At 48.4% G+C, this 11,744-nt stretch overlaps 4 protein-coding genes across 4 annotated transcripts; 3 read left to right on the forward strand and 1 right to left on the reverse strand.

Moving 5' to 3' along the window:
- Window positions 1-5,743: 5,743 nt before the first annotated feature.
- F5J12DRAFT_832506 (uncharacterized protein) lies at window positions 5,744-8,164 on the reverse strand. The gene is made up of 6 exons (XM_051745784.1): window positions 7,885-8,164; window positions 7,394-7,810; window positions 7,312-7,332; window positions 6,870-7,237; window positions 6,356-6,819; window positions 5,744-6,301 (listed from the first exon to the last, which is right to left on the reverse strand). The coding sequence occupies exons 1-6, from the start codon at window positions 7,997-7,999 to the stop codon at window positions 6,196-6,198; spliced, it is 1,491 nt and encodes a 496-aa protein (XP_051600073.1). The 5' UTR covers window positions 8,000-8,164; the 3' UTR covers window positions 5,744-6,195.
- Window positions 8,165-8,241: 77 nt separating this feature from the next.
- Window positions 8,242-9,465, forward strand: F5J12DRAFT_742642 (uncharacterized protein). The gene is made up of 4 exons (XM_051742038.1): window positions 8,242-8,322; window positions 8,377-8,475; window positions 8,523-8,835; window positions 8,900-9,465. The coding sequence occupies exons 1-4, from the start codon at window positions 8,265-8,267 to the stop codon at window positions 9,123-9,125; spliced, it is 696 nt and encodes a 231-aa protein (XP_051600074.1). The 5' UTR covers window positions 8,242-8,264; the 3' UTR covers window positions 9,126-9,465.
- On the forward strand, window positions 9,452-11,138 carry F5J12DRAFT_832513 (uncharacterized protein). The gene is made up of 2 exons (XM_051745785.1): window positions 9,452-10,671; window positions 10,722-11,138. The coding sequence occupies exons 1-2, from the start codon at window positions 9,712-9,714 to the stop codon at window positions 10,746-10,748; spliced, it is 987 nt and encodes a 328-aa protein (XP_051600075.1). The 5' UTR covers window positions 9,452-9,711; the 3' UTR covers window positions 10,749-11,138.
- A 137-nt stretch (window positions 11,139-11,275) lies between these two features.
- F5J12DRAFT_701794 (uncharacterized protein) lies at window positions 11,276-11,434 on the forward strand (the record flags this gene model as incomplete). Its single annotated transcript, XM_051740513.1, has 1 exon — window positions 11,276-11,434. A coding segment is annotated over one exon (159 nt), but the record flags the coding sequence as incomplete, so codon positions are not given.
- Between the last annotated feature and the right edge of the window lie 310 nt (window positions 11,435-11,744).

The following is an 11,744-nucleotide window of genomic DNA, read 5'->3' on the forward strand; positions in this document are numbered from 1 at the left end:
TGCTCCACTCCAGTCCTCACAATTCCAGACTTCTCGAAGCTGTTTGCACTCTTTATGGACACTTTGAAGCTTGGGACTGGTGTGGTCCTCGCCCAGAAAGGAGATGATAACAAGTGGCACCCCTGTTCTTACCTCTCTCAGTCCCTCATCAGCACTGAACAGTGTTACCAAGTCTATGACCTGGAAATGCTGGCTGTTATCCATGCCCTGAAGGCCTTCTGTCTGTATCTGTTATCCCCTGTCAAACTGACTGTGGTCTTCACTGAACACAAGAACCTCGAATACTACCACAAGCCTCAACAGCTCACCCCGCACCAAGCTCACTGGGCCATGACAGTCCAGTCATACCCCATTCATTTCTCCTGGCAGGCCAGTCACCTCCAGGTCCCAGCCAACACTCTCTCTCATAAGAGCAAAGCCACGGAGCCCACCCCAGTGGCCATGGTCCTTCCACCGTGTTGGAGTTTATCACCTTTACCTTAGTTGTGGTTCACTGAGCACAGCATTATGTAATCCAAAAGCGGACACTTAGCAGTTTATTTTTTCCTTACTGCACCTCAGCTTCAACCAACTTGAAGGCTGAGGTGGGACTCCTTCCATTCATTATATTGGAACACTTACTTACCTACCTACAGTATATTCCTCTCCATAGGTAGTTCATTGTTTAGCTTCAACCAACTTGAAGTCTGAGTATATTCCTCTCCATAGACTTGACAATCCTGCAGCATGTCATCCTCCAAAACACCGGACCTTTGGCTTTCGGAGGGGGTGGACTCCCAAATTCACCTTGTATCACCTTCTTTTTCCATTACAAAACTACAAAAACAACTAAAAATAAATCACCTCTGTAGAATAGGATGTCTCCCAACCTGACTATTGTGGTCAGCAAGTAGTTCCAAACCATATTCCCGCCTGCCTGAGGAAAAGTCAAAGGGGAAACGGTTGCCCAAAGCTCGCCCGTCTGAGGAACTGATCAAAGGAGCTAGGGGAGTCTATGTGATATCAGCCGACCTGTACGAGCATGTCAAGAACAACACATCAAAGGTCTCAACAGGTCTGGAACCCAAAGAGAACATTACTATTGCCAAAGACGGTACAAAAAGGTTTGGAACCATGCACGTCTTCATTCCCCCTGAACATCGGAAACATTGCATGTGGACTTACCACGATCATGAGTCCTCCAGTCACCCAGGCCAGAAAGCGATGTTTGCCAAGATGAGAAAGGAAGTCTGGTGGGAAGGTATGGGAAAGGACATCAAGGCTTATGTTGCAGGATTTCTGGTGTGCCAAATGACAAAGGTGATCACGCATCCACCTACTCCCCCAGTAGTCCCACATGAAACTCCTAAGATGGCATTCCCATTCCAACAAATCTCGATGGACCTCATCACAGATCTCCCCATCTTGGGAGAACAGAAATATGATTCCATTCTCATGGTTGTCGATCAGGGCCTTACAAAGGCTGCCCTGTTCATTCCGTGTCACAAGACTATTGACTCTGTCAGAGTCACCCAACTCTGCCATCAGTTCATATATTCCCAATTTGGGATCCCAGAGTCAGTAATCTCAGATCGCAGACCCCAGTTCACTTCGTCATTCACAAGGGAACTCTATAAGGCGATAGGGGTCAAAACCAAGCTTTCCACCAGCTATCACCCCCAGACCAACAGAGAAAGCAAACATGTCAACCAGGAAGTGGAAGGATATTTACAACTCTACTGTGTGGAAACCCCTAATTCCTGGGCTGCAAAGCTACTGTCTGCCAAGTTCGCACACAATTCTCGTGTCCACTCTGTGCATCAAATGACCCTGTTCTCTCTCATCCTGGGGTACAACCCATCCCCTTACCCAGAGCTTCAGCTTACTGTGGTACCCTCAGTTGACAAAAGGTTGGAACAGTTAGCATCAAATCGAGATGTCGCAATCCTCATGCACAAGAAGGCACAGGACCTGATGCATTCACGCTCGAAAGGTTCTTATGTTGCGCCCAGGGTGGGAGACTGTGTTCTCCTGGATACCGGGCACCTTTGTATCAAAAACCAGTGCGATAAGATTGTGCCCCAATGTCTCAGACCCTTTGTGGTGACTCAGGTTGTCTCCCCAGTCACCTTCTGATTGGACCTTCCCCTGACGTGGAAGGTGCACCCTGTGTTCCACACTTCCCAGATCTTCCCCTTCACCGAAAACGAAATTTATGGAGCTGTGCCCACAGCCCCTTTACCCAAATTAGTCAATGACGAGATCAAGTGGGAGGTTGAGTCAATATTAAATCACAAGATTGATGGTCACAGAGGAAAAAGGTGGTACTTGGTCAAATGGAAAGGGTTCCCCCATTCATCAAATACTTGGGAACCCAAGGAACATATAAAAGACCATGTGTCCGAAGCCCTCGATCAGTACAAACTTGCTTGACACCTCAGAAGTTAAATGGACTCCCCATGCTCCATCAACACAGAGAATGACTACACTGACCTCCCCACCCCTTATGAACCCTTTTGTAATGCTGATGACAATGGGCTCATTCCCCCCATCACAGTCTATGCACCATCCTCTCCCCCGACATCCCCAACCAGCTTTCATGTCTCCAGGTTCTCCTCGCCCCTCTCTCAATCCCATCCACTATCACCCCCTGTCGCCAGAGCTCATGGACTGCATCCACTCCAGGGGCTCTCTGTCAAATGCATCCCCATGCTGACAGTCAGAGTCCCCCATGGTAGGGACAGTAGCCAAAAGGGAAAGGGTAAGGCACAGACTGACAATGACCCCAATAGTCCACCAGCCCCCTCCAGTAGCACTGATGCTGCCAAATCTCCCAATGTACGCTCTGCCTTCTCCACCTATTCAGACAGCACTCAACGCACAGCCCTCGACCTCCTCACAATGGCCACCTCTGCCCAGCTTGACCAGCAATGACTACCAATCTCAGCAAGTGATTACCTGGACATTGTTAGGGCACTTGACCTCTTCAATGACAGGGACAACATTGACGGGTGCTCACCAGAACAGGTTGAGTATTTTAGGCTGTTGTCTCAAGTCTACAGAGCATCAGACATAATCAATGGGTTGGTCTCAAAGATTCATACAAGGAAGTTGAGCAGGACTGCCCCCCTTTTGGAGGTAATCATGATTGACATGCTGGAGAAGGCTTCGTTGGATATCACCGAGGCTGTGACAGGTGGGGCATATCACCATTTACAAAATCAACAGATCAGCAAATTCCTCACACCGCCTGCTTCTTGTCTTCTTGATCAAATCAAACCAAAGCAAGAGGAACCATCGGCTTTGAAGGCCAAAGAAGATGTTATGGATCAGGAGAAGGAGAAGGAGTGGCATGCAATAGAGTTAGGGTATGTCAACTCGGGAGAACTTTATAAAGAGGTTGGTTCACAACTAGGTATGGGGACTCACAACTCTGCTTGGGAGGTCTTGCTTCAGGATGCATCGTGGGCTGGCCTGCACAAGAACTATCATAATGCCATCCACTCCACTGATCCTATCCCTCTGACTCCCTTCGTCCCCGTCCCTTCTGATCAACTTTGGTTCTATCTCAGAGGCCAGTCCCCTGTCCCACCTGACCATGTCCTATACCAGCATGCCTGTTACCAGTGCTGTTACCTGGGACATTGGTCCTGTCACAATGGACGTGGCTCCCATTATACTCTGGCCTTTGAGGAACTGCCATCTCCATCGCCTTCATTGCCCATCACCAATCAGATGTGTTCCCATGTCTATACTACTCGCTGACCCCTATCCACTCGCCCTACCAACCTGACTCCCAGTCTGTCCTCAAGGGTCTGAGGACCTTAGAGGGGGGGTGATGTTATGCTTCTGTCAGGGGTCCTTCCTTTTTCAACTTCTTGCGGTCACGTGCATCATGTGCCTTGTCATGTCCCTAATAGTCATCACCATCCTAGGGGCTCGAATGCTCCAGGGAATGTTTGGATCTCCCATCAACAGGGTATTTCCAATACCTGTCGAGACTGCATTGCCACTGTGATCTGGTATTCCACTGCCCTCTCTGATGGACGATTTGTTTACTTCTTGCTTTTGTGACTCACCTCTGACTTGTTTTAATTGTCCTCTTGCTGTACTATAGCTCCGGTGTCAGGCTCCTCGCTGCACATTGATTGCGCCAGCCAGTATAGCCTTTTGTTGCCTCCCTATCCTCATCATTGACACCGTATGACTCCTATTTATTGGTTGATAGTTCTGTTGACTACTGCAGATATGCATCGTGATGCGTCAGTTGCAACTGGAAGGGTACTCATACTTAGGGGTATATAATCCTATGTACTTTGTCCTGTATCTGCAGTTTTTCAATAGCTTGCAACTGAGCTTCATCCCTTTGCTCTATCCTTGTTCTCTCTCTGCATGAACAACCTCAGGGACTCGCCAGTAGACAGAACCTCTGTTGGATCATTGCAATAACTCAGCCATAGGGGTTATGACAAGTTTGGCCTGTAGACTCCCACCTCACGTGCTTCATGCCTATTCCATTTGAAGAAGTCACCGCACTCGGGCATAACACTCATCAAGGAGGTGGACCAAGTCAAGCCAAGCTCGGAACTGCTTCTTGCAGCAGGAACTTGTCAAATGATATTCTGCAGTAAGATCAGGATGCATGTGAGACTCTAAATGGAAGTGGAGGTGGTCTTCAGTGAGATGAAACTCACTTCCTTGCAACAGTACATTCAGGCTCTCCACTTTGATGGCCCACAAGTGAAAGGCCTTATTACCCTGCATCAATGACAGCATCTTTTGTTGGATAGCCTCTGCCCAGTCACTAGGAAGCCAATATGTACGAACCTCCTCCATAAACTCTGAGAAGGTGAGAGCAGTCAGATGACTGCCATTGTTGCTGATCCAGTCCTGTACATGGGGATCCAACAGATGACCAACAACCTTAGATACCTGGACATCCTCTGCAACACTTTTTAATCAGAAATAATTTTCACAACCCAGCTCCCAGCTTCACAACCCTTCTGGGGTAATATCACCCACTGTCAAGAAGGGAGGAGTCTTGCCAGGAGTAGTGTTCTCACATCATGCTGTCTGGGACTGTGCCAAGGACATCACTATGGTAGGAAGGACTGCAGTGAAACTGTCAGATGATGAGGAGCTGCTCATGGTAGTGGGAGATGGCAGTAGTAGGGAGATATGCAACAGAGCAGAGGGCAAAGATGGGGTGATGTCAGGCAAGGTGACAAGTGATGGCATAGGTGGCAGGTCAGGCAAGGTAACAGATGGTGGGGACAGTGAAGATGGAGATGATGACAGCAGTGATGATGACAATGTCATGGGCAGAGGGTTATTCCCTCGACTATGGGTAGTCAAGGGCACAGGGACAGAGGGGATGTGACAAGATGGCAGTTTGACACCTCTGCTAGGCATCGACATGTGCTATGGCACATTCAAAAAAAGTGGAACTCACCACAGAGGGGTGAACACACTCAAACAGATCACAACAACGACAGAATGTGGACAGGCATGTGGATTTGAGCAATCAAGCATATATGCTGATACAAGATGATGGACAGAGAGAGAGAAAGGAAAGAAAGAGATATGATCCCTCCACGATGCAGACAGCACCAGTATATATATCCCCCAGTGTCCAAACAACACAACACAGCAAGAGGGATCTGCATGCCCAGACGAGAGCGCGATAGGAGATGTGATAGTGTGACATGCTAGCAGCAGCATCGACAGCATGAGTGGTGTGTTAGTGGTGAGTGGTATGCTTACATTCTGCAGGACGTAATCAACTCTAATATCGAGATGGTTGTAGGGGTGGCACTGATCGACATCGCTGGTTAGATATTCATTAACTTGGCGTACTACCGGTGAGATGGGCGTCTTGTGACAAGAATCGTGGGTGGGTCAATTCCCTCAGCCAAATATTACTGCCAGATGGTCATACTACTGAGGACGTGTTCACAATTGGGTGCGACTCGAAACCCAATTCAAGACCTTGTAGGTATATAGAATGGTCCTCAACATGAAACGCCTTCTAGCACTTTGTCATTACTGGTCAGGTAGCGCACACGTATGTGATAAGTATACCCTGGGTATCGACGAGGGAGAGAATTATATAGAGAAAGAGGAGTGTATACGGTACATAAATGAACGTAGTCCAGACCACAATGATAGTTAAAAGGAGTGAACCACAGTGGGGTAGCTATGTAAGATGCAGGAATTTCATGATAGTGAGCTTGTATCCTGACAATCGTCATCAAATGACTGAGGTGACTGTGTTCCGATTTGCATGAGCCGACGCAGGCGGGCCAGCTCGCTTGACAACATCCTAAGAAAATCCTGTCATGAACGTGAGGTACTTCCAACAGGAGATCGTACTAACCTGGCAGTGTCGGTAGCCTCGTCACTCTGCCGGGAGTGTAATCCTACCTGGCCTCTCAGCTTCTTGATCTCTTCGCGGAATTCGTCCTCGACCTCCTGTCGAATCTTGGAGCTCTCTTCGCGAAGATCTTTGACAGTTATTTGCTGTTCTTGGGCTGCCTTAACTTCTTCCACCAACTGCGCATACTTTTTACCAGCCGACTCTGCTTCCCTCTTAAGCCTGTCCTCGCGTTTGCGCATTTCGTCTCTAAGTCTATCTGTATCGTGCTTCCAACTTTCTGTCATAGATTTGATGCTGTCACGCAACGTGATATATTCTCTTTCGCATTTCTGGGACAATGCGGTCGATTCTGCCAGAGCGGTTTCCATTTCTCGGAGCGCTTTTTTGGATGTCGCAGTCTCGGTCTTCAATTGGGACTTGAGCGTGGTGGCCTCAGCTTCGGCCTTTCGTGCTCGCTCCAAGACCTTGAAGCTAGTATGAACATCGGGGTGTTTAGAAAAGAACATCGGCTCACCTCTTGTAGTAACCTTTCTTTACGAGCGACCACGTTGTTCAGGCCCTCGTTTTCAAGTCGAAGTCGCTCACGACTTTCTTTCAAGTCTTCCGTCTGTCGAGTTAGCTGAGCCACAGTACGTTGAGAAAGACGAAGCTGAGCTCTCGTGTTCTCTAGTGCGTTTCGAGCATTTACTACTCCCGCTTGAAGATCTGCCAAAACTTTCGTGGTCCCACCAGGGGTAAGCGAAATTCGACGATTCGGAGTTGCGGGAGCATGAAGCGACGAGGACGAAGCATTGGGGTCAACGGCGTCGTTCATTGCACTGGCATCTGTTGGCGAAATGCGGTTCGGAGACGGACCGTCTTCGGCTAATGCCCGGGCATTCCCTATGAGCGTTGAGTTACATGAAGCGTGAAGAATAGACTTAGGGGGAAAGCATCTCGGAAAAACCGAAACTGACCTACGGAGGCTACTGGTATACCTGAGCGTTCGACATTAGATCACTTTAGTGAGTGCATCACTCATAATGGGAGAGAACGTACGACTGAGAGTACGGGTAGGACTCGACGTTCGCTTTAAGAAATCTCTGTGAGGCGAACTGCTGCCGCCAAATTCCATAGGAATACCTTCGCGAATGCCATCCGCTACTTTTAAGATGGGGGTAATACTTTCCCGTTTCGGGAGAGGAAGACTAGACTCAGGACCAGCTAACCCGTGCAAGACGTCAAAGCTGGATCGCCGTTGCATCTTTGGGGTGGAGAAGCTGTTATTATAGGCAACGGGTGGGTGACTGATGTCCAAGACATCTTCAGAAGAATAGCGAGAATGGGTGGAAGAAGTCATGAAGCCGGGTGGGAGTGGACGAGGTCCACGTAGAATGACGTTCTCTAAAGAATGTAACTGAGCCTGCCGCTGTCGAATAGAGTGTTTCAGGGTTGACACCTGATTCCGGATAGCCACTGGATGAAACACAACGAACCACGTAGTTTGGATTGACCACAAGTTCACAATCAACGATGTTGAAGAAAAATACCTGGATCGTTTAAAGAAGCAGGACTTGGCGCGCGTGCAGAACGCACGGAATTCCGCGACGAAGACCTGGAAGACGGACGAGCGGCAGAAAAAGGCGAATTGTGTGGGCTAGACATCCAAAGGCGGGGAAACGAAAGGCTGAAAGGTCAACCCGTCCCGGCCCAAAGAACGAAGCCTTAGTGAAAGTCGATCACGAAGTCGAAAAGCTGCTTGAAGCAGCTACGGTGGTAGTATACGTTCGCGTAGTTCCCTTGGCTAAATTTGCAAATAGTATAGTTGGAGGTCCATATTTACCCTTGTTTGGCCACTAATGAGACGCGGTCACGTGAAACGACACTCTGGGTCATCTCCCGTGTTACTACTGTTCGTTCGAGGCAAAGGATGGCTGACTGTGGCATCTGTCTTGAAGCTTTGAAGAAGCCGGTCTCCACTCCCTGCGGTAAGTTTACAGGAGTTTCCAGATTATGTGGTGTTGCAATTTACTCGCGAACAGGCCATGTTCACTGCGAGGCGTGCCTCAGAAACTACATTGTCTCTAGCAACGACGCGTTAAAATCAACATGTCCTACATGCCGACAGGAATTTCATATTGGTGTGTTTTCTACGCTGTGCCAAGTCCATCGTCTGAATTACAAGTAGCCACACCCGACTTGGCTGTCGTCCCTGAAAAATACCACGGTTTTATCCTGCCTACGATCCGCAAGCTGTATATTGATATTCCCTCGACTTCCAAATTGGTTAAAAAGGTTAACTCGCTCAAAACCCAAGTCAAGGACCTCTCAAAAGAGATCGATCTCTTGGACGAGCGTTGTGACGGCCTCGAGCGCGAGGTTCAAGCTTTTGCTGAGGCGGAGCGTGCGACTCGAATGGAGATGCGCGCATTGCAGAATGAATACGAGGAACTCAGTTACAAGTACGACAGCATGGTAGCCTTGTGCACGGAAACCCACCGGTTGGTCACGTTGCTCTATTCCCAATTTGATTACAGCTTATAGCCTCAATACTATTGCAACCAGTTCACCTGGTCCAAGCCGCAGTAGCCACAATAACGACGCAACTACCAGCTTGGATAACGCCTCCCTTCCAGTACAGCTACGACCAAAGCGCGCACTCCCAAAATCACGGCCGCACCGCTCTGCGCGACACTCTGATGTTCCCAATGTCCCTCTGGTGTCTAAAAGACAACGGGTCAGCCGACATTCCGACGTACATGATATTGAACGACCCCCACGTAATGGATAGGATAACGAATAACAAGTCTAGGGGGCTATGTCATATGGAGACTCTGCGTGTGTTGTACCTTGAATTTACATTTTCTTGACTTACCACCGTCTTATCCAAATTTGTATATTATAACGATACCCTAGAGCCTTGTGTTATTGTACCATGCTCATTTGGCACTGCTTTGGGAGGATGGGCATCCTTGACAACCAATGGATCTGTGTCGAGTTCGATTCTTAGAATCTGGGGGTGACTTGAATACCCATGAGAAATGTTCCTGGCGTGTGATTCACGTCAACGATTTCAGGTGACAACCAACTGATGAGAACTGCCGTTATCCTTATCAATACTTCCATAGTACCTGGTGATGCTCTATCCTTCGTGACCTTTGCTAGTCCGGCGGCTCTACGGGACAATTAGTATATCACACGTGCATTCTGTCTGCCGTTGGAGATAAGACAGCCTTTTTCGGGACGAAAAGGCGGCAGAGGCTCTCGTTATCGACAGGCTGTTCTACCGTAATTTGTAACAGCCACGGGGGCACAGTCTATCAGTCAAGGTCAAGGTGAAGGTTCTTGGCTTTGCTTACCGTTTTTAAGTCTCACTCATGGCCAACGGAGGCCATCCTATTAACATGGATGCCTGCATGTTACCAGCTGACGTCCTTCCCGAGCACAACGCAACCCAACACGCCATTGACCCTCCTTCCACCGAACCGGTGGATGCTAACGCTCCTTTTAACCGGCCAAATGCAGACGTCATCCTGCGAACCGTCGACAACGTTGACTTTCGCTTCTATAAATTATTGCTCTCCCTTGCATCCCCGTTCTTCGCAAACATGTTCGCACTACCGCAGCCTCCACCGTTGGATAGCTCAGCTGACCAAATGAAGTATGGACTGCCCGTTATTCCCGTTTCCGAAAACAGTGCTATCTTGCAGAAGCTTTTGAGTTTCTGTTCCCCCATATATGATACGGATGTGCCTGTGCTAGAGAGTCTTGACATTGTCATGTCGGTCTTGGACGCTGCGGACAAGTATGATATGAAGCGGGTCGGTGAATTCGTTGTCAAGATGATAACTGCTCCGCAGTTCCTGGAGAAAGAGCCCATGCGAGTGTTTGCCATAGCCTGCCGGTATAGGGCCGAGGGGGAGACGACGATGGCTGCCAGGTACATGCTACGCTTCGCGGTGTGGGAGCCAACCTATGTTGCTGAGCTTGACTTCATCTCTGGCTCGGACTACCAGCGCTTGGTCAAGTATCACGCAAACTGCGGTCAAGCCATGTCCCAACTCATGCGCTTATGGACAACCTTTCCTTTACCACCGTTGGATTGCAAGTTTTGTAGAAAGCAGGGTATTGCCCGATTATCACAGAAGGAATACCAGGATTCTGTCATCGAGGCCCTGCGTATCCGTCCCTGTGTTGAAACACTATTGAGGCGGGAGTGGATCGATACCATGGTCCGCAAGGCAGGAAGTTGCCAGAATTGTAGGGAGAGGGTCCCAAGGAAGTTGGCGGAATATGTGAGGGAACTTGCTATTCCCGTAGAACAGATCATTTCCGAGGTATGTTCCTTGTTTGACAGCCCTGCACTGTCTCGCTAACCCTCTTGTAGATCCGTCTTGAATTGAAGTCCTATTAATCGACCTGGAATTCTCTGCTGTAACATTGGTGTATGCCTACAGTGTATCGTGTACATAGTGTGCGGATTACTGCTGTAGTTTTGAATCTTACTCTGATGTATGTACTTTATTTGCCGTTGTAACTTGCATGTAGAATCGGGTGGGGGGACTACAAGAAGAAAAAACTGCCGACCTAAACACAGGCTATAAACTTATGAAAATCCTGTCCATGTGACTCGCATCACATATGCACACCATAGTATACCCCAACTGAACAGGTTTCATCCCTTATTTTTGACCATATCCATCTCAATCAATCCCTATGTACATATGTTGACTTCATGGAGGAATATGGAATGATCATCATGCTGGACCAAGGGAAGGTATATACCACTCTTGCTTCCTAGTTGCCCTGAAAGAACTCTGCTTCCCCAACCTGTTTATTGCCAAAGTTCAGTCACTCTATAAAAACACAACAACAGTCATGATCAATGGAGTGGTGAGCTCCCCTGATGTCACCCACAGTGTCTGGCAAGGAAACCCCCTCCAAGCTTGCCTCCTCTTTGACATCATCATCAATCCACTGGCATGCTTACTCTCACACTCTCCAATGCTGAAAGGCTTCAACATTCCAGGAATGAATGAAAAACTTGTTGTTAGCTTGTATGCAGATGACATGATGATATACCTATCCAAGAGTAACTCATGTAGACCTCCACACTCTGCTGATGAAATAGTGACTAACCTTGGTGTGGGGCACAACTTCTTGGGACATCAGCAAACTAGCTCCCCCCTGGACAGTACTGGACAGCACTGGCCAGAAGTCCCATTACCTTAGTACCCAACAAGGTACCTAACTGGTTAGCTCTGACCAGAGTGTCCCAGTCCATTCCAGCATCACTACAGGCTGGAGCAGTGTAGCAACTACTGGAACAGTAGTATCATTATTGGTACAACATACAATTACACAGACTGTTACAGACTGCTCTAGATTGCCAAGTATTAGGATGAAAATG

Source organism: Pisolithus orientalis (genome assembly GCF_024613125.1).
Source record: "Pisolithus orientalis strain OTSU chromosome Unknown F5J12scaffold_14, whole genome shotgun sequence".
Taxonomy (NCBI): Eukaryota; Fungi; Basidiomycota; class Agaricomycetes; order Boletales; family Pisolithaceae; genus Pisolithus; species Pisolithus orientalis.